The following is a 23,899-nucleotide window of genomic DNA, read 5'->3' as shown; positions in this document are numbered from 1 at the left end:
TATTGAATGGGCATTTCTTGTCTCATGTTTGTGTTGAGCTTCAGTAAATCCAATCGAGAAACATGCAGGTAGCAGGTTATTAAAACTTTTAAACATGAATAATGCCGTGTAAAACTTAACTAGGCTGAACAGTGGCAGAATCTTGATACCGTCGTATTGCCTTCAAACCGAGTCAGAACCTCGCATTCCAGATAAAACATGAACAGCTTTATTTTGTAGAACCCTCGGCGGCAGTAGATAAGTAATAAATGTTGCTGACCAAACGCTTACACAATATAACAAATACGGATGAACCAGCGAGAAATACAACATTCTTAAAATTTTAGGAGGGAAAAAATGTTTCAGTTTCCGCAGCATTCCAACATTCCTGGGAATTTCTGTACACAGATTCAATATGAGGCTTAAACATAAGACACTCGTCAACTTGGACACCAAGATATTGGACATAACTATATCTCTGGAGATATCCACGTTCTAGTTGAATACCATGGATCCAAGGATAATAATTAGCACTTCTTCCATATAGAATAAATTTACTTTTACTATGATTCAAACATAATTTATCTACACACGTTCATTTTTCAATACAAATAATACTTGTATTTTAAAGCAGACATAAATCTACCTCAGTCACAGCTGCCACTGAATATTGTGCGTCATCAGCGAAGCTAGGCAATATCATCTTTGACCTTCTAGCTGCAGGTCCCACATGACTAAATATTCTTTTAAGACATGCATTCAAATCAGTGATGTAGATTAAAAACAACAAGGGTCCAAGCATAGAACCCTGTGGTACTCCACATCTCACATTCATATAATCAGAATGAACACTTCCAGCCCCAACACACTGTTTCCTTCCACTCAAAAAAGACAAAATCAAACTATGAAAATTACCACGAATACCGGCATGCTCTAGTTTTGATAATAATACACTATGGTCAACAGAGTCGAATGCTTTCATAATGTCCAGAAATACAGACGCAACTTTCAACCCCACATCCAACGAATCATTGACAAATGTTGTTAAAAAAAGCAAAGCTTGCTCTGTTGACATCCCATGACGAAATCCAAACTGAGTAGGGTGAAATTATGAATTTTTATTTAAAAAATCCACCATTCTTACATAAATCAGTTTTTCAAACAGACGCGATATTATTGGGAGCATTGATATTGGTCTGTAATTATTCATATCATTCTTATCACCACTCTTAAACAGGGGTACCACATGAGCAATTTTCAAACAATCCGGGTAAACTCCACTCTTAAAACATGAATTAATCAAATACAACAAATGACCTGAAATAATAGAAAAAACTGAACGAAGAATTCTAACACTGAAAAAATCCGACCCAGCTGCGGAATTCTTCATTGACTTCGCCATCGTCTCAAGCTCTGCAAGAGTCACTGGTCTTAAGAATATAGACTTCAGCTGCCTCATCGAGAAAATCATTATAAGAGCCATCACTTGGTGACTGTACAATACTATCAGATACGCTCTTACCAATATCTGTAAAATGTGCACACATTTTATTAGCAACTTGATTATCCGAGTGAGCATCAGGAATGTCAGGGATAGTCAGGGCAGCAAAAGGGTTCACTACCAACTTTATGATTCTCCACGTTTTCGCAGGATTGCCCTCTGCTTCTTTAAATCTATTTTCAAAGTAGAGCTTTTTAGCCTGTCTTAGAAGGGTGTTAAGATTTCTATTATAACTTTTGTAAATATCTTTATCTGATTGAGATCCAGTTTTAGTGGACCTTCCATAGAGCTCTTGCCTTTTATCCATCGATTTAAGTAGCGCTTTCGATATCCATGGTTTCTTTGTAACATCATAACGTGTACGCTTTTGTTTGAACTCTAGACTTTCATATAACATCTGAATCAGTTTATCATACCATTTACCAAATTTATCATTAACACAATCAGTACCCTCAAGGCATTCAAATGACTCATTCGTAAGCTTAGTCCTATATTCATATATAGCTTTCTTATCAATTATAGCCTGTTTAACTTCAGTCATACCATCTCCTTGACGACAACAACTAATAGCTACACGGATCACAATAGCACAGTGATCGGAAACGTCGTTCACTAACACTCGCGACAAGTCGCAGCTAACATTCAAAACAGATTATCAATCACAGATGCAGAAGCTCCGGAAATTCTAGTTGGAATATTAACAGAAGGGGAAAGACCATAACTATACATAAGATTCAAAAAACTTCTTGCCTTCGAATTCACATCTTTGCACATTATTCAAATCGATATTAAAATCACCACTTATAATGCAAGGCACTCGCGAATCCGGTATTTTATCCAACATATTATCCATCAGGTCCGAAAACTAGTCCACATTTCCTGAAGGGGGCCTATAAACAACAACAAGAAATAACTTGCGCCCAGACAATGAAACCTCTAACACCATTGATTCAAAAATCATTTCTCGATATACAGCAATATCCGGCCTTGGCTTAACATTATGTCCATTTTTCACATACATTGCAAGACCACCATGCTGTCTTTCCACTCGATTCCGAAGAAAAAACCTATAGTCTGGTATTTCCAATAATGAAGAGTTAAGGTCTTTTAGCCAAGTTTCTGTCAAAGCCACTACTCCAGGTTCCAGCCTCGATGAAACTTCATTAATATAATTAAACGCACTATTTAAAGCACGACAATTCATACCATACTTTTTTAGCTCCTACATAACTTTCCATTCATTCAATTCATTCAAGTACACATATTTTGAATCAGCACACTCGACATTCATTCCACCCTCAACCTGGTCTTCATGCATGATACCCTCACTCATCTGCGAAAAATCAACACGACGACTTTCAAGTTCCTCCTATCTATTCAAATTTATCTCAACTATTATCAAACATCAAAGACGGGCAAGAGAATGAAGCGAGAGAAGCTAAATCATTTAACTTACCCCAAATTTTCATTCTACCATCAAGGTCCGAGGAAATAATGGGGCCATAACCAGGCACCAAAACACAAAAACCTGAAACAATTATTGGGCTTGAGTGATTTATTCATTAGTATTATGATGAGTTTTCAGTAGTAGCAGTTTAACCGATCTGGTGGAATCCTTCCACCTTTCATGTGCAAGTGGCCTGGAATGTCCATGAGCCACTGGGATGCTGCAATTTTTTTTAGCTACATGATTCTCTGCTCGGAGTTAGTAGTAGCTGTAGTAGTAGTATTTCTAATGATTTTTTTTTTTACTGTCTAGCAATACGAATTAGTTACGACCTTTTCTGCCCTTGATTTATCTTCAGACATCGTTTTTTTTGCAGGGGGGGGAGGGGTATTTTTCTTTGATATTGCACAATCATGTCCGATGTACGACCTAATTCGAGTGCATATATGCTGTGGTATAATAAAAGAAACATTTATTTCCTTCTTCAAATATTTCCTTTTTTCCGTTTATTATAGTATTATCTCCTTTTTTTCTACATGAAGTAACTCCGTTGAAGCTTGAATATTGTCATTTTACAGTATTTTAAAAGATATTACCTGATTATTTTTTTATGCAAATTTGTGTGGCTTCTTTGAGGGAACCATGTGAGATATTTATAAGATACAAAAATGAATGTTTTAGGTGAAGATCTGCATGTTCCAATCATGTTATATAATGTGTAATATGTCCTGGGCTGATTCTTTAAATATAATTCTAAATAAATTAGATCGAATTTGGTTTTTGTGTCTACTAGTACCAAGTTCTTTGGCGCGGAAAGTGTAAAATTTTGGTTTTTCAATCTTCCGACAGGAAGCCTATCCACTACTGCAGAAATTGTCCTGACTATGGGCAAAACAAAATTATGTTAATATATAAATAAATAGGACTTGTGGTAGTGTGGGAGGGCAATAGATTGATCTCTGCTTGACAATGCGGGGCTCAGGTTCGATACCGGCTTTCCCAGGTCCGACGGGGAAGGGAACACCTTGGTTAAATGCGCTCAAGTAAAACATCTAAGATGTCCAAAATGCCACAAATAATCCAGGAGGAAATACTTTATGTTATATTCATAAATAGATTAATTATATTTCTTATCTAATATTTTTGTTTTTACCCATATTTTAGATAATTTCGAAGACCACACTGCCTTTCCATGACGATAAATAAAAGTTCAAATAGGGATAAAATCCTTTTAATAGACAGTGATGATGATAACAGTGATAGAAATTCACAAAAATACCAGATATTTCGGTCACACATGCAGTGACCGTCATCAGTAGTAAAACATCAATAGTAAAATGTTTTACTATTGATGACGGTCACTGCATATGTGACCGAAATATCTGGTATTTTTGTGAATTTCTATCCCTGTTATCATCATCACTGTCTATAAAAAGGATTGTATCCCTATATTAACTTTTATCTATCCCCATATTTTAGACTTTTTAGTATCTAATATGTAATATTTTTTTTGGCCCAGATATGTGGAAAAGAAAAGAACAGGTTCTAAAATGGTAATGGTAACAGTTGACAAAAATAAAATAAGCCAAATACAAAGCTGAATATTTCAGCTATATCAGTGTTCTTTATCAATAAAATTTATCAGAACTTGATTTAAATAAAAGAAAAAAGATTGAATTTTGGAAGAGTACCCCACCTTTATTTGACAATATCACGTTTCATTTTTGTTGCTATTATACCTTCTGATGTTGAATTACACAGTCTTAGAATTGAATTTTATATAAGTATTGGCTCTAGGGAATTTCCTTTAAAAAATTGTCACTTTTTATATTTGTTCCAGTCAGTTATATTTAACCTGAAAATTGAGTTTAATTGAAATCTGTTGTAACCTCTTGTATTATAAATATATATAATTAATCCCATGTCAATCTGTGATAATGGTATCTTAGCTCTTTCTTTTCATTATTAAAAAGTTAATAAGGCTGCTTCTTACTATGCTTCATTCTGAATCAATTGGACTTCAACTGCTATTGTCAAACAGGAATGCCACCTTTTCAGATTTTCTTTGCATTTGATTTACACAAGGCCCAACTTTCAGAACCGTTTTGCACCGATAAAATCAGCACTGAGGTTTTGAGAAAAAGTTCCTATTTTCAACTCTAGAAATACCTGGGAGGAAAACTTATTTGACTTGGTTTATAATTTTATGAGTGAAATTTTATTTTCGTCATGCCTGCTGGGAGGTGGTTAAGAGATGGAAGATTTCACTCCCTGCCAAAATTGGCCTAAGTGTCCCGTCCCTATCTGAAAAATCGTATAGTTTTGACCTCGAAAATTTTCTTTTTGTTGTTTAAGTTTCTGTTCCTCAAAAAATAAAATAAAATTGGAAAAACACCATTTTTCTATAATATTAGAAAGTACATTAATCATTAGATTTATAATCTTCCCAAAAAGTTGGAAAAATATAATTTAGCCCTTTTCTATAGTTCAGAGAGTGATAGGCAGGTATACTAATAATCGTCACTCAGCAAGTGTCATCTGAGTATAGCAGGACTGCAAAGTGATAGGCATTCATTAATATCTAAAACCAGAAATAAGAATTGTCTGCTTGAACCCATAGCTTTTTTTACCGAAGAAAAAATAGGAATACTACATAAAACGAATGTTTAAGGGTCGGGGGGGGGGAGGGTAGGCTCACCATATGTTTTTAAGAGTCTAGCAAGAAACCAAAATGCAAAATGGAAAAATATCATGTATTATAATGCTTTTAGGAGGAAGTTAGTAGTGTCCAGGGGCGAATCTCCAGCATTTTTATTGGGGGGGGGGGGCAAGGGAGGTCCATATCCAGATAGTCAAAAGACAAGGGATGTATATTATTTTTTTTTCACATTATTGGGGGTGGCAACTGCCCCCCACTCTTGCCACCCCCAAACGACGCCCCTGGTAGTGGCTGATGTGTTCTAAAATCTATTTTCCAAAGTGATAATGATTAGCATTTTAAGCCTACTTTTATTTTTGTTTCTTTTACTTTTTCAATAATAGTTCTATTTATGTGCATTGGTGTCAATATTTAGTTGAATGCATCGATAAATAAATAAAAGATCCAATTTTGGTACATAATTGTCTAATTTTTTATAGTGACTGTGACCAGGAACGTACACGGGGGAAGAGATTCGAGGCCGAGCTTTCTGAAATCCTAAATTTTCTTGAATTTCTCCTCATATCTTGTTGAAATTATCAGTGACGTTTTCATTATTGGCCCTCCGAAGGCAAATTGTACCATTTTCCCCTTTCTATGGAAATTCCTGAGTACATGCTTGACTTTGGCCCCTGGTCTATGATCCCCAGGCGGGAAAATGGCTGTAGAAAAGATATATTTGTAATAAGACGCACTTTTCTGAAATGAACCCGCCCAAAAGTCTTTTTTTAAGTATCTTTATTTCTTTTTTAGGAATTCCTTTTGTCATAAACTTTCTTACATCCTTTGCTTTTGTCTTTCATTTTTGTTTAAATTTAAGTTCCGACTCAAATTGTACACCACATAACGTTTAGGAATATGTGACAGTATATAAGGAACTCTCTGTCCCCACCCCCTTAGTTGCCCAGATGATTACGTATTTGATTATTTACGCGTAGATCGAGCAAAGGACACACAAAATGGTCAAATAGTTGCGCTAAAAAAAATGAGGATGGATCGAGAAAGAGATGGCTTGCTTGTGAGTGGCATTAGAGAAATCAATATTTTGCTGTCATGTCGACACCAGAATATAGTTAGGCTTCATGAAGTCGCTGTCGGTAAGTGTTATTTTTATACTATTTTATTTTGTTCTATGGACTGCTAATAGTCACCAGAGAAAGCAAAGAACTCCAGGAAAAAATCGGTGAAAAGTACTCAAAAACTCACTTTTTAAAGCCTGAGCCCACTCTTCCCTTCGAAAAAATATGCTCCTCCTCCCCTCCCCTATAAGTGTCTAACCCGTCTGCATCTACATACCATATATATATATCATCTTTATTTTTTTGTTAAAAGATAAATTATCTTTTGAAAGTTAATTACATTTGAAAGATAAATTGTTTATCTTTATAAAACTTTTATCTCTATATTATTATTATTATTTATTGAAAACCTGTCTTATTACAAAAAGGAAATGACAGAGCACCATAAAAAAAAAGATCACTGTGCAACTATTACATTGTAACTAGTGTAGATGGAGTTGGTTCCAAGCATGTTTTAACAATAAAAATGACGGAGCACAACAGAAGGGCACTATACTTTCTAGGACGAAAGACAATTAGAAAACTCAGAAATAATGAAGAACACACTCACTTGTAACAAAAATGAAGAAGAGGAGCTATGAAAAAGTTTCTTTCTCTGATGTTTGCTGAAAACGCAAAAATTTGCCCGCAAAATTTAAATGCAACAGTTTTTTCTATTTTTGCTCAAGAATTTTCTCTCAAGAAATATATATGAAAAATATTAACTTGATCTATATTCATTAAGCGATATTTTCAAATAAAAAGAAACGCAACTATTTCAAAAAAAATTCTCGCTGAACGGCTCCATATTTTTTCGGGAACATTGGCATCCTGGGATGTTTTGGCCTAAAAAAAACGATCTAGATAGGTCAGAAGTTTGTGAAAACTCTTCTGCAGTATACTACCTGAAATCACCAAACCTAAGAGAAAGGTTCAGTTCAAGGAAAAAGTTTTATGGACAGCGATTACCCTTTTCATATTCTTGATTTGCTGCCAGATACCACTTTTTGGTATTATGTCTTCAGATTCAGCAGATCCTTTCTACTGGATTCGAGTTATCCTAGCATCAAACAGAGGAACTTTGATGTAACTTGGAATTTCACCAATTGTGACCTCTGGACTAATTATGCAATTGCTAGCTGGAGCCAAAATGATCGAAGTTGGAGATACCCCGAGAGATAGACAACTCTTCAATGGAGCACAGAAACTATTTGGCATGATTATTACTGTCGGTTAAGCAATTGTATATGTGATGACTGGCATGTATGGTGATCCAAGTGATATTGGCTTAGGAGTTGGTCTTTTGATTGTCATACAATTGTTCGTTGCTGGTTTGATTGTACTTCTTTTGGACGAATTGCTTCAAAAAGGCTACGGACTAGGATCAGGAATTTCTCTTTTCATTGCAACAAATATCTGTGAAACAATTATCTGGAAAGCATTCAGTCCCATTACAGTCAACACTGGAAGAGGTACAGAATTTGAAGGTGCAGTCATTGCTTTGTTCGATTTGCTAGCCACCAGACAAGACAAAGTCAGAGCATTGCGTGAAGCTTTCTATAGGCAAAATTTACCCAACCTCTTGAACTTGATGGCAACTGTCCTCGTATTTGCTGTTGTTATCTACTTTCAAGGTTTCCGTGTCGATCTTCCAATTAAGTCAGCCCGCTACAGGGACCAGTATAGCAGCTATTTCATCAAGTTGTTCTACACTTCGAATATTCCTATTATTCTTCAGTCCGCCCTTGTATCAAACCTCTACGTTTTGTCCCAGATGTTGTCTGCTAGATTTGCTGGTAACTTTCTTGTAAACCTACTTGGTGTATGGTCTGACGTTGCAGGTGGAGGAACTGCTCATGCTCATCCAATTGGAGGTTTGTGTTACTACTTGTCACCCCCTGAAAGCTTGGGTAGCATAGCTGATGATCCAATTCATGCCTTAATCTACATTATTTTAATGCTTGGATCCTGTGCTTTTTTCTCCAAATCTTGGATCGACATTTCTGGATCATCTGCTAAAGATGTTGCCAAGCAACTTAAAGAGCAGCAAATGGTAATGAGAGGTCATAGGGAGAAGTCGATGATCCATCAATTGAACAGGTATATCCCAACGGCTGCTGCATTCGGTGGCCTTTGCATTGGTGCTTTATCAGTTTTAGCTGATATGCTTGGTGCCATTGGCTCAGGCACTGGTATTCTGTTGGCTGTCACAATTATATATCAATATTTTGAGATATTTGTAAAGGAACAGTCTGAGGTTGGAGGAATGAGTTCAATGTTCTTTTAAAAAGTGACCTTATAAGACAAATGTTTTCCAGTGGGAGTGATTTCTGGATTATATTTGAGACTACTGCGTCTTTTCTATCTCCCCGTGGAGAAAGTATGTGAGAGTGAAAGTGTCGTTATTTATTTATAATTGATGGACTTGGACAACGTATTCTATGTTTTTTTTTTTTTTTTTTTTTTTTTTTTTTTTTTTTTTTTTTTTTTTATATTCTTAAAGTGATTTCCTTATTAGGATTAAATTGCCTTACAGCGATTTCTGGTGCTGGGCCATAACAGTATGAAAAACTGTTTTTAGAGGAAATTTTTGACAATTATTATTTTTATTTTCTTTTTTCTATAGTATTAACTATATTGGTTTCTTTTTTTCGTTATAAATTTGCTCAGAGGATCGATCCTTATTTATTTATTTATGGTTAATATAGTCAGGATTGAAAATATGGAAGGGTAGAACAAATGGGGTAGGTCCGGGGGATTCTGGCACCACGGTCAGGGATTGGTGTCCCTGCCCCAAGTTATGTCGAAGAACCCGGTTGGGCCGTGGCCTAACAAGTCACTCTCGTAGAAAAGGAATATGCTACAAAAACGGAAGTGAAAAGCCTTGGACCAAATCCTAGTACGATAACGACCCGTGCATGTCCCTCAACCAGATTTCTGAACGCGAATAAACCGGTACGAGTAGGATTTTGGAACGTAAGGACCATGTCGGCTCTTTCAAAAACTGAACAAGTTCTACAAGAGTGCGAAAACTTTCGGCTTGACATCCTCGCAGTGGCCGAAGCACGATAGAAAGGCTGTGGAGAAAAGAAACTCAAAACAGTAAACAGCAACATGACTTATACACTTCTATACAGCGGGAAAACGGACAGACATGCAGCCGGAGTCGCAGCTATATTGAACCCAGATGCAGCAAAGTCTCTCTGCTCGTGGAAACCGATTAACGAGAGAATCCTGTATACACGATTTGCATCTAAACATGCAAAGCTGTCGCTAGTCATATGCTATGCACCAACAAATGATGCCGATGAAACCTCAAAAGACGGTTTTTATGAAACCCTCCAGTCCGTCCTAGACTCCATCCCTCTCCATGACGTCGCTTGCTTGGCAGGCGACCTAAATGCGAAAGTTGGTCAGGACAGATCATACTGCCCCAAGGTGTTGGGACATCACGGGCTTGGAACTATCAACGAAAATGGGGCAAGGCTAGTCAGCTTTGCCATGTCGAATGACCTGTTGATAGGAGGTACATTATTCGAGCACGAAGATATCCATAAGTATACATGGACATCCCCAGACAAAACTGTCAAAAACCTCATTGACCACTTTCTAATCCGACGACGGTGGAGAACTAGTCTGAAAGACGTGAGGAGTTACAGAAGTGCGGACGTTGGGTCGGATCATGAACTTCTTGTAGCGACACTCAAGTTGAAACTCCGCTCCAACAGATCCCGACAAACAACAAAACTACCAAGTAATTTTGATGTGGAGAAGCTCAGAGACAAGAATGTTAGGAGACAATTTAACATCAAACTCTCGAACCGATTCGAGGCACTTGCAGATATACCACAAGATGTGGAAGAAGCTTGGACGACTATACAACAGAACTAAGCAGAAACTGCTGAAGAAGTTCTTAGCTTGAAAAAGTCAATAAAGGAACAGTGGATATCCCAGAAGAAATAGGACTTGATCGAAGACCGCAAGAAAATAAAACAGAGCACGCTCAGTAATGATCCCTCTGCTGATGTCATGAAAGACATAGCTTATAAAGAAGCGGACAGAGAAGTGAAGAAAAGTGCTAGGTCAGACAAACGAAAGCACCTCAATGAGAAAGCAAAAATGGCAGAAGAAGGAGCCCGACGTGGTGACACGAGAGCTGTGTACCACCAAACTAAAGAAATCGTTGGGAAGACCAACGTACAAGAAGGACCAGTAAAAGGGGAAAACGGAAGACTGCTAACCGATCCAGATGACCGAAAAGATAGATGCGGATTACTTCGAAAACCTTCTCAATCGCCCGTTCCCTTCTGTTCCACCAGATATTCCGGACAGCCCATTTTTGGATCTTCTCATTAATGAAAACGAGCCAACGGCGGACGACATCCTTTCAGTCTTGAAAAAGCTGAAGAATGAAAGTCTCCGGGTAGCGACCGTATATCTGGAGAAATGGTCAAGTTATCGATCCGCAGGTCCCTTTCAGTGTGGCTAGTCTTCTTATCCCTCCTCTGGCAAAAAGAAAAAGTCCCGAAGGACTGGAGAGCAGAACCATTATTAAACTGTTCAAAAAAGGAGACACGACAGTCTGTGGCAATTACAGAGGCATCAACCTCCTCTCGATACCCGGAAAACTCTTCTGCATAATCATCCTGACAAGAGTTCAAGCTGCCTTAGACCCGCATTTACGCGAGGAGCAACATGGTTTCCGACCAAAAAGATCTTGCACCGATCTGATATTCACACTGAGGACCATGCTTGAAGAATCAAATGAATGGAGAAAACGTCTATATCTATTGTTCGTTGATTTTAAAAAGCGTTCGACTCCATAGACCGCCCAATAGTATGGAGGATCCTGATCTTCTACGGTATTCCTGAAAAGCTGGTTCGCCTTATCATAGCAATGTACGAAGACACGGAATGCTGCGTGAGAACTTCCGAAGGAAATACAAGATATTTCAAAATGATGACAGGTGTCAAACAAGGATGCGTACTGTCTCCATTCCTCTTTATTCTCATAGTGGACTACATATTCAGGCAAATTTATGGATACGAGATCAAAATTGCAGGCAGACTAGTCCAAGATCTCGATTTTGCAGACGATGTTGGATTGATGGGGAAAGACAAAAGCAAACTTCAAGACTTTTTATGCAAGTTATCCGAAAGAGCGGAGCAGTTTGGGTTACATATCAACCCCCCCAAAACCAAAGCGATGTCAACCACTAACTCACCGATGAATATCCAGCTGGGGACTGAAAGCATAGAGCAAGTCACTGACTTCCGATATCTTGGCTGCACCGTATCGTTTAGTGGCGACTCCGAAAAAGAACTGCGAACACGAATAGTCCTGGCAAGCTCGGCATTTCAACGACTTCGACCAGTCTGGAGATCAGCTAAGTACTCACTTCATCTAAAACTTCGCCTTTTCAGATGGAACATCCTTTCTATATTGACATACGCGATGGAATGTTAAAAACTCACAGCTGAGCAGGAAAAACGACTCACTGCATATGAAAACAACTGTCTTCGACGTATCCTAAACATTAACTGGAAGGATAGGATAACAAACATGGAAATTCACCACTACACAAACCAGCCTGATGTCGCTGATGTAGTCAGGCAACGAAGATGGCGCTATCTTGGCCATGTTACCCGTATGCCGAGATCGAGGTTACCAAATATGATCCTCCAGTGGCAACCAGACGGCATGCGCCGGCGAGGAAGGCCCAAAAACACGCTTCAAAGGACATATGTGTGGCATAGGAGAGCCCTTCACGCATCTTTAATCCTAGAGTGGGAGGAAATTACGCCGCAGCTCATTTGTGGGATGATTAGAGGCTGTTAACGGACGCCCTGTGTGCCTCTGGAGGTACAGGAGGAGCTAAGGTAAGGTTAGTAGAAATTGTTGTTAGAAATCGGACTTGCGGTAATAGTCAAATATCTTTGAATAGACCGTAGTATGAAAAGACATTAAATTTCGCAAAGAGCATAAAACTGGTAATTGCAAAAATATTTGTTTATATTTTAACAAGGGATTACAACATTTCAAAAACCTTAAAATGAGAACCAAAAGTTTGAAGCTTAGTTTAAGTTGTTGTTAGAAAAATATCATGACCGAATTACTTTTCTTACACCTAATACAAATGCCTTTTTAAAACATGAAAAAAGTAGAAAAGAATTATAATTTAAAGTCAGGCTCGATATGGTTATTTTGTAGATAGCAAAAATATTTACGATGCGTAATCCATATTTTTAATGTTTTAATAAAAACTACAAAAATACGGTACCTGAAAATTTTAAAATAAGTTTTTTTTGTTATATAAAATCCATTCGTTAAGTGATTAAGCTTACAGGTTTGAACGCAACTAGTTATATAATGCCAGTAGGAAGGCTAAAAAAATGAAAATTTGCAATTATTACACAAATGATGATTCGATATTTTGATAAGAGATTACAACAATTCAAAAACCTTAAAAAAGAAAACAAAAAGTTTCAAGCTTAGTACATATCGTTGTTAGAAATCGGGCTAGCTCCAATAATCAAAGATTTTTTAAAAGACATTAAATTGCGTAAAGAACAAAAAAAAATTGGCAATTGCAAAATTATTTGTATGTATTTTAACAAGGGATTACGACAATTTAAAAACCTTAAAAAAAAAAGCAAAAGTTTGAAGCTTAGCAGAAATTGTTTTTATAAATTGGACTTCCTTTAATATTCAAATATCTTTGAAAAGACACAGCTGACAAATAAACACCTATTTGAACGCAACCAGTTATATAATGTCAGTAGGAAGGCCCAAAAAACGAAAATTTGCAATTACTACAAATGGTGATTCTCTAATTTGAAAAGTGATTACAATAATTCAAAAACCTTAAAAAAGAAAACCAAAAGTTTGAAGCTTAGTACGTATCGTTATTAGAAATCAGACTTGCTTTAATAATCAAAAATCTTTGAAAAGACTGCAGTATGATAAGACATTAAATTGCGTAAAGAGCAAAAAACTTGTAATTTCAAAAATATTTGTATATATTTTAACAAGGGATTACAACAATTCAAAAACTTTAAAAAAGAAAACCAAAGGTTGAAGCTTAGTAAAAATCGTTGTTAGAAATTAGACTTCCTTTAACAATCAAATATCTTTGAACAGACGCATTACGAAAAGACGTTAAATTGCGTAAAGAGCGAAAAACTACTAATTGCCAAAAAATTTGTATATATTTTAACAAGGGATTACAACAATTCATAAGCCTTAAAAAAGAAAATCCAAAGTTTGAAGCTTAGTAGAATATCGTTGTAAAAAATAGGCTTAATTTAATAAACAAATATCTTTGAAAAGACCGCAGTATGAAAAGACAGCAAATTCTCTGAGGTTAGAAGACAAGCGACAATGATAATCCATATATAGAAGCGTGCCGGGGACCGGCGGTGAAGCCACCGGTCTCCTGGTACTAGTTATACATGATTATAGTTAAATATATAAATATTATTAAATATAACTATGTTTAGCATTGTATAAGAAATAAGTAATTGCTTATTTCTTATTTATTTTATTATCCTAATTTCAGAAGTGTTCTTTTTATAGGCTCGTCTCTTACTAGCATATTCCTGTGCATGGAATACTGCGAGCAGGATTTGGCATCTCTTTTAGATAACGTGAATTCAGCGTTTTCAGAGTCGGAAATCAAATGTATTATACAACAACTTTTTATGCGTTTAGACTACATGCACAAGCGATATATTGTTCATCGCGATTTGAAGGTTTCAAATTTACTTCTGACGGATACTGGAATCCTAAAAATAGGTATTATCCTCTTTTATGTGTACATAATAATCCATAACAATCCATAATAATCCCTTTTGTTTGCTAATCGTGCGTTTGAGGAAGTTAGTAATGTCGTTGTTTGACTGTATATTGTATCGTGGATACTGACAAGGGGTAATTGCCCACTTGGAAAGAAGAAGACGTTATAAGGTGTTATCATGGATGCGGCGTCAAAATCAAGCTATTACAGAACGAACTCTAGTCCATTCTAACTGAAAATTTAAAAGACGTTTAAAAAAAAATCCTGTCAAGTGAGGAAGAATCGGCATTTAAAGCTAATTCGGGAATGGTAATTATTATTTTGATTTGTCGTAATGGTAAAAGTTTATTACGAAAATTACACAAAGAAATGAATATAAAGGCGACAAAGGGTCTATGGCCAGTAAATTAAAAAAAAAAAAAAAATCGAACAAATATTTTGCCATGCATCTTCAGCGTAGAAAAAAAAAACTAAAACTAAAAAAAATATATGAAACTCAAATAGACTAACCTAAAATACATAATATACAATTACTTAACATTTACAATTTGTAGCTACCTTCATCAAACCACAAAAGTAACTGGATACGAAAATTAATATATATATAACTTTGAAAAATAGCCTGAAACCCCTCGGAAACAGTGTAGGATCAAAACAAAAACTCAGATTCCTCCAATCAATCAGTTTCCTCCTACCCTCCCACAAGTATGAACCATTTCTTTTTATGCCTGCCATCTGACAGGCTTTGCTGCTAAAATAATATATTTTTGCTGTAGACCCATCTAGGCTGGTGCTGTGATTGGTACCCATATGAACCCTCATTAGTAAAATTTATACTTATTAAATTTTACACTTAACAATCCCGTTCTCGCCCACCTTCGAATCTTAATTACCATAGCTGAAAACCCTACATGGAAGTAATACAGTCCACCATTTGGAGCAACAAGGAAAATCACTTTTCGATTTGGAAGCAGTGATGTGCAGGAGCGTATCTAAGGGAGGGAGGTAGGGGGAGTGATCCCCTCCCCCGTAATTTTTTGTCTCACTCGTTCGAGCCTAAAAAAAATGCACATGTACAAATTTTGGGGCGTATTTAATTTTTATTTTGCACCCCCCTCCCCCTGAAAAAATCCTGGCTACAGACCGGGTGATCTATCTACTTTTTTCTCTTATTGTTTTTTTTTTGCCGCTAGTTTTGCACTGAATTGAAATGTAATAAGAATATAAAAATGAGAAATATTCACAGTCAAATCTTGGTAATAACAAAGTTGTGGTATAACTTACCAAATCTCCCTCTCCCCCATGTCCTGGCAACGTTTATATGTTGGTTATATTGTTTATTGCAATGATTCTTTGATATATCAAATGAATGAGAACTGAATACGACAGTTAGAGTATAAAAATAATCATTCATAATTTAAAAATTGTTACCACGGCACAGTGTTTAAGGGGCCCTAATATTAATGTACATGGTAGTAGTTCAAATTATTGTGTGGTGAATGATAAGAAGGATATCATTTTTACTGCCTGGCCCCATGAATGACGGCGCTCAGCCATCATTTTGATTTCACAATTAGAAGTAAAATATTCATATTCAAATCTTTACAGAGACTTGGAATTATAACTGTTCGTCCTTTGGTGGCACCATGGTTTTGACCTCGTCCTGTTAATACTGAACCCCAGCTGCATCAACAAACTCTAGGGCTGAAGCAAGGACCTTTTTAGTCAAGAAGCGTCGTTAAGCTAATGCATGCATACTCTAATACTGTTCATGTGTTTTTCTTCGAATCATTCCATGTTTCTTGAATCATTCTGATAAACCAAAATAAAGGGATTTTATAGCAAATCAAATCAGGGTTTACAGATTGAAGTTTTGTGTTTTGAGAAGCTTTTTTATTTGTAATTCCTACTTATTCGGGTTTTCATACAACAAAATCTGATATTTAACAATTTCCAAAATTTTTTGTAGGACGTTTAAAACTATTTCTTGGAACGGTGCTCAACCAATTCGATTGTACTCATAATAAGCTAACTTTTAGTAATATCTGAGATTTTTGTAGGAAGCAAAAAAAAAATAATATAATACTTAGCAACTTCCAAGGTTTTTCTTAGGAAGCTAAAAAACGTTATTGGAACCCGATTCGGCTGCTTAGCGAAAGCAGGTTTAAACCAGAATAAGCAAATATTCAGCAATTTCCTATAATTTTTAGTAAGCAAACCAAAAGTTTTAGGAACTCGATTTGGGTTTTTTCCAAATAAATTTATAATTTTTTTTACAGGAATCAAATTCAATTTCTCACCTGAACCGGGTGAGAAATAGAAAAGGCTGAGGTTTAATAATAAGGCCTCGTGTGCTGATAGTGTGGTAAATGAGTCTTTTAAATACAGAGGTTGCAAATTTGTCAATAAATTACTGAAGAATATGAAAATTTATTTTTGAAAAAGGGAAAGTACCTCGCGATTTTTGGAAAAATCAATTAAACCCCTATTTATGAAGCTGATAGTAGTAAAGCATTAATAGATATCACGAGTGATTGCGTAATAAGCCTTACCACGGGTTAGGCATCTATATATTTGAACCCTACGCCTAGGGCATAGATATGTATGTAGGTTTTCAACGAATTGGGGTTACCAGGGTCATTTGCAAAGAGGTATCATTTCTATAGTAATTAGAAATATCATATGGAATTTGCTTGAAGGTATATACTTTGCGTACGTGCCCGTACCAAACAGGTTTTTCTGGTAGTCCTATTCTACAGGTCATTACGCCTTTTGGCAAGAGGAACGAGTATAACTTAATTGTTGATTAGTATTTGAATAAAATTAATAGTTTTCTTTAAAATTCATATTAGTAAGATAATTGAATTAAAAGAGAATAGTTTATTTGCAAGTATATTAGTGAAAAAAAAAATGAGTGGTGCATTTACATTATTGGAGATTAATGATGGAACCGACAGCAGCAGCAGCAACGATATACGAGTACCTAATGTAGCTGTGGAAATAACCGCTGGGTGTAGACTATGTCTTGAATGGGACATTATGTATGCGAGATATGTGATATCATTAAGCAAATTTAAACAGGAGGAGCATCTATGTTTTACTGGAAAAGTGGATATTGTGCATATAAATTAACTTTGGTCTGCATTAAATGTCCTATCTAAATATATTGAAGAGAAAAAAATACATCAGTGAATATTATTGTTGTTGTTATTGTCAATAAAAATTTTTATAAATCTATGGTATTTTTTTTTATAAAGTAGACTTGCGTATATTTAATATATTAGAAAAAATAAATTCTTTTTATTCTGAAGTTGGTTGTGAGAGAGTTAGGACAAAAAAAAAAAAATTGATAGATTTGAGAAAGAGCGAATAATGAGGACTCTAGTTCGTATGGACAAACATTTATTTCTAGATGATGATTTTCTAGAGTTGTCTATTAAAAGGAAGATATTTTCTCGAGGAATGCTTGTCGATATAATGAGAACTGATTCTCCATCATTAGACTATTGTATGAAGCTTCTACATTGTGGTCCAAATGCATTTACACAATTTATTGATATATTGATCACGACACGACAAAATGATATTGTGGATATGCTTTTAAACATTAGTTTAGAAATTTAGGACTTTTTTCATAAGAAAGATGGTGCTCAAGGATGATTTACTCCTCTCTCTCTCTCTCAGACAATTTTTTTTTGTTGCTAGCTCAGTTTCATTGTGGCAGTGAGAGCGATAACACTTGACAAAATGTTCCATACAAGTCCGTTATGGATGTACACACAGGGCAGTTGGTCATCATGTGAGAATTGCACAATGATTGAGGAGTATGATGAAAAGTGTAGATTATGCAACCCGTGTAAATTGCATAGAGGATATGCTATACAAATTAAAGGTTGTAATTCCTGTCTTGAAGAGGTGTGTGACTCTCATCCTAGAGGTCACCTATGCTCCAATTGTCATTATGATAAATGCAAGCAGTGGGAGAGTACATACCCCGGTCTGATTGGAAAGAATCCTAACCGTGATTTTATTTTAGTGCTACGAGAGTGGTATCGTCGTGGTTTTAGATTGGTCTGGGAGGAGGAACCGGGTCATCGATTCAACTGTTGGAACAGCAAAATAATATAGTTTCTACTTTATTGTTGTGAAGACAATGGGTGTTATGATTATAAGCCCACTGATTTTTATTTGGCATTGACGGAATGTGATTCGACACTTGAGGACACTGTTTGTGAAATTGCTTCAAATAGACAAATTGAAACAGGTGAATTCTATAGAATGAATGAGAATAGTATCATTGACTATACAAAGAGATATGACAAGAGTGAAGTTACACTCTACTGTAGAAAATGTGACCCTGACATTGCAGTACATCAGGATCAGTATACTGTGAATTCAGATAATCTACCTGCACTAGTTGTTGTCGACAAATACCTAGTAGTGGATGAAATCTAAAGAGTAGAAAAGTCGTTTTTATCATGTATATAATTTTTTTTTTTATTAATAAACAATTTCAAAAACATATTTATAACATTTTATTATCATGGAACTAAAATAAATATTAAATACACTTGTAAGTATATTATCCACTAGAAAGTCGTTCAATCGAGGTAAGTCACCTTAGATGTTGAGAAACTGGTTGTAGGTGGACCCAAGACATTTGAACAAGACATAGGAGAGCTAATGAAAAACAAAATTAGTATTTTTTAACGCCTTCATTAGTCGTAGATTTTGATGTATGGTAGTCCCTTTAATATAAAGACAGGTTATAAGGTAGGGAGCGTTGAATTCCTAAGTTCGAACAAGAGGATAAAAAAATTAACTAATCTTCGATTTGTGAAATATTCATAGCCAATAACCAGTCGTCAAAGTCGATGGACTGCTATTAACAATGATTAGGGTATTGTTAACACTTGGTATTTTTTCAATGAAGTCCGAAGGTATGCACTAGGACTTGTATTGGGACATGTATGGATCCATACTAAATACGTTGATTATTTGATTTGTGTTCATGGTGCTAGGTCTAGTAGAACACTACCGTCGGGCGTGATTTCCCAATAGGTTTCAAATTGACTCAGTGATACTAGCGTGATACTCTCAGTCAGAGCATTGGCAAATGTACACTCTAAATGTACAGTTCCTGTTCGTACTATGGTCATATCCTGTGTACCTGACAAATCCAAAACAATAACCACATGATTTTTTGAAAACATCGAATCGGTTATTCTATTTTCAAATAGTTTAGTTATGATCTAGAGATTGTATGGTCAACTCATTTAGGGATCCATAGGATTTTTTGTCAAATTAGAAAGTGTACAGCTTTCGAAAAGACACTTTGAAAAAAAGACTCGATAGCATGACAAAAAAAAAATAATGGGTAGATTCAGTCAAGGATCAAATGTAACACACACTCTTCACAAATTCCAAAGCCACGTTTGATGTGATTTCTCAAGTGATAAATGATGAATCGCTATAGCTAAGAGAACCGGTGGCAATGTGACGTTGATTGGTGATTGTATGGGGGACAAGAAGTTTAATGTTGCTACCATTGGCTCTGAGCTTTTCCACTGCCAATGCAACAGAGCTCATTACCTGTTGTTTTCGGACGTGGAGAATTGCCGATGTGATACTGACATTCGCATCGGGTGTTGCAGGAAGTGTTTTTCTCAAAATGAAATTCGATGGGGCCATCTGCAACTTTATGTCAATCTTGACATTGGGGGGTAGCCATTGGGATATATTGAATATCTCGTGATTTAATTTTCCAACTAGATGATACTCCTGGGTCACTGCAGTAGTCAACTCACCGTCAGTATCAACACCTGTTCGATATTCATAGCCCAGCGATTGTCCTCTCATCTCCTTGTACGCCTTTGGCGTCATCATCATAAATTGTATGTAGCTTGCATAGTTGGATAAATTATTGCTAGTGCTCACCAAAGTTCCATTAATAAATACATTAATTTGCTTGAATAGGTTGTGTAGAATACAGTTTTCATAGGAGAGACCATCGCCGGCGTTTGGAGTTGTATTATCTGACTTTTTCGTCACCACAACATTTAAATCAATAAATGTTGATGACAAATCAATGAAATAGTCTTCATTGGAAAATATTTGAAAGTGGATATTTTCAGAGAGGGGTTGTTGAGGGTGGAATTGTTCATAGTAGCCATACTTGACACTGACATCAACATTTTCAGCATTAAAAAGATTCAATGAGGAACTGATTGATGGATATGATTCCTTGTGGGGGAGATAAGTCATCTTAAGAGAAGAAATCCTTCTTTGATCTAACAATCTTTTTCTTTTTCTTCTTCTTCTTCTGCTGCTTATTGGACTTCGTTGTTTTATTCCTCAACGTACTTGTTGATGTCCTTTGCTTCCTGCCTGGGTGGAGACTGATGAGTGAATGACGCGAACGCATCCTTTTCAATCCCTCCCCATTTTGTCGAGATTTTAATTGCTCACCAACGGCTTTTGCTGAAGATCTAACATTTTCCTTAACACTCTCGTTGAAATTCTTAACCGACCCCTTGTCCTTTATCGTGGAGGTAGCAAAATTCGGAGCAGCAGGCACAACATTTCTTTTGGCAAGGGGTAGTACAGAACAAAATAGCCTAGCAAACCAGCCACCAATATCCAGACATTTTAGTACACCCCTTGTAGTAGTCCAATCCATTGCCTATTTAACGTGGACTCAAAGCACCAACATAACAGTCAATATCGGGACAGACAAATGGAGTTCTTCTATTGTTCATTGCTTAGGTTATTGTACCGTCGTTGTCGTTGACAATGGCTCGAAAATGACATGTAATCACTGCTAAGCCGTTTGAAATTTCTATTTGATCACCCAATTAAGTTCTTATTGTTAACTGACAGAGTTACAGATAGGAAGTGTTTACGGGAACATACTGAAGATGCTTTATATTGTAGTGGTGAACATGTTCTTGATTGGTTTTTCGTTCAATAACTCGTAGGAGGGGGACATTTGAATTACCAACCCGAGATGTTTCTACAAATGAAGCGTAGATAAATATACAAGTGTCAGTGGAGAAGCTGGGTGCATAGTCTGCATAGATAACATGGTCAATACCACTGAAATTTTCTGTCTTAATAATACGTTTTTTTAAACCAAGAACCTCACGTAAATTCTCATTGAGGACAATTCTTTCATTCTCAAATGGATTGGTAATGTAAATTCTCCTTTGTTCCGTCAAGTAATTAAAAGTGAAACCGCCTTTTTTTCGACTTGCAATTTTTTTTGTTGATAACTCGAAACAGTTCATGCATGTTATTGTATTCCCTGTAGGGGAAGTTAGCAATAGGGTACTGATTAGAATCAAAAGGTGCCATTGAACCTTCATCACCGAATTCAAACGGTCGTATTTTTATTTAATATTTAAGATCCTTTCTAAGGATGTCATAGGTATTTTTTAGAATACAGTAGACAACAGCCACTTCATACGCACCGTCAAAATTTACGGCGGGGGAGATTTTTGTACAAAAATAAATTGTCGTATTCAACTCGTTGTAGAGATGATAGGAAACGTTTGACATGAATGTTACATATAAATCATTGGGCATTGTCATTATCTTCAACACCAATCCAAGAATCAAAATCAGAGTTGTATCCTAGCCACCGAACAAGTAACTGTTTCTTACCCCCACGAGTACGTCTCTTTAATATCTTTTCAATTTGATAGATTTCACTGGCATTTTTAACTTTTTGCAATTCATAGTCATAAAAGCCCCCGAGAATCTCTTCATCTTTGGTATCACGCAAACGATAAGTTACGGGTGTAGTGTCTAGGATTTTTGCCACTTTAAAAAGTTCAGTGGACCACAAGTAATTCCCCTTTTCAAAAACATTAGTTGTTCTATTAATTCGAACCGTATCACCAACACTGAATTTATTTTTCTTCTTCTTCTTGACTTGTTATTCAGTGAAATATTGTATAAGAAATGTGTCAATTGTATCATGATCAGACTGATGAATTTTCGTTGGCGTAGAGTTGGACAATGATCTAGGAGGTCGTTGAATATAAGTCAACATGATTTTATCAAGATCATGAATAAAAGCCAATGTATTTTTCAATGTACAATATCTTGAAATTAAGCAAAAAGTGAGCAGTACGAAAACTCCACGTTTACAACCCGCCTGGTTTTTGAGGGACCAAGCAGGAGAGAGAGCCAAATGCGCCAGAGCTGTATTACACTGTATCACGGTTAATTGCGACGAGGGTACGGGCGCGCCCGAAACTTCGTCTAAATGAACCTTAAAAAAATGAAATAAAGCTATGTCGACTTTGCATATCTCTCTGATTGGTCCCTAAAACCAGTCTGGTTGAAAACGTGGAGTTTTCGTACTGCTCACTTTTTGCTTAATTTCAAGATATTGTACATTGAAAAATACATCGGCTTTTATTCATGATCTTGATAAAATCATGTTGATTTATGATCAACGACCTCATCGATCATTGTCCAACTCTACACCAACGGAAGTTCATCATTCTGATCATGATACAATTGACACCTTTCTTAAACAATATTCCAATGAAACAAAAGTCAAGAAGAAGAAGAAGAAAAATAAATTCAATGTTGGTGATACGGTTCGAATTCATAGAACAACTAATGTTTTTGAACAGGGGACTTACTTGTGGTCCACCGAACTTTTTAAAGTGGAAAAAATCCTAGACACTACACCCGAAACTTATCGTTTGAGTGATACCAAAGATGAGGAGATTCTCGGCGGCTTTTATGACTATGAATTGCAAAAAGTTAAAAATGTCAGTGAAATCTATCAAATTGAAAAGATATTAAAGACACGTACTCGCGGGGGTAAGAAACAGTTACTTGTTCGCTGGCTAGGATACAACTCTGATTTTGATTCTTGGATCGGTGTTGAAGATATTGACAATGCCCCATGATTTATATGTAACATTCATGTCCAACGTTTCCGATCCTCTCTACAATGACTTGAATACGGCAAGTGATTTTTGGACAAAACTCTGCCCTGCCATCAAATTTGACGGTGCGTATGAAGTGGCTCATGTCGACTGTATTCTCAAAAATACCTATGACATCCTGAGAAAGGATCGTGAATATGAAATAAAAATACGACCGTTTGAATTCGGTGATGAAGGTTCAATGGCAACTTTTGATTCTAATCAGTACCCTATTGCTAACTTCCCCTACAGGGAATACAATACCATGCATGAACTGTTTCGAGTTATCAACAAAAAAAATTGCAAGTCGAAAAAAAGGCGGTTTCACTTTCAATTACTCGACGGAACAAAGGAGAATTTATATTACCAATCCATTTGAGAATTAAAGAATTTTCCTCAATGAGAATTTACGTGAGGTTATTGTTTTTAAAAACCGTATTATTAAGACATAAAATTTCAGTTTTAGTGACCATGT

General features: G+C 36.1%; 1 protein-coding gene and 1 pseudogene across 1 annotated transcript in view; both read left to right on the top strand.

The window, feature by feature from the left end:
- The first annotated feature begins 3,347 nt into the window (after positions 1–3,347).
- Positions 3,348–23,899, top strand: part of LOC148951507 (cyclin-dependent kinase 10-like) — a 34,612-nt gene continuing 14,060 nt past the window's right edge. The window contains exons 1-3 of the mRNA XM_089091133.1: positions 3,348–3,381; positions 6,501–6,722; positions 14,260–14,478. Of these exons, the coding sequence (XP_088947259.1) occupies positions 3,348–3,381; positions 6,501–6,722; positions 14,260–14,478 (475 nt within the window). The remainder of the gene's footprint in view (positions 3,382–6,500; positions 6,723–14,259; positions 14,479–23,899) is intronic.
- On the top strand, positions 7,573–9,179 carry LOC148951508 (protein transport protein Sec61 subunit alpha pseudogene; annotated as a pseudogene).

This window comes from Artemia sp. Qi Xiang Cuo, chromosome 6 (assembly GCF_049724085.1).
Source record: "Artemia sp. Qi Xiang Cuo chromosome 6, ASM4972408v1, whole genome shotgun sequence".
NCBI classification, from domain to species: Eukaryota; Metazoa; Arthropoda; class Branchiopoda; order Anostraca; family Artemiidae; genus Artemia; species Artemia sp. Qi Xiang Cuo.
This window is presented reverse-complemented; position numbering and strand designations above follow the sequence as displayed.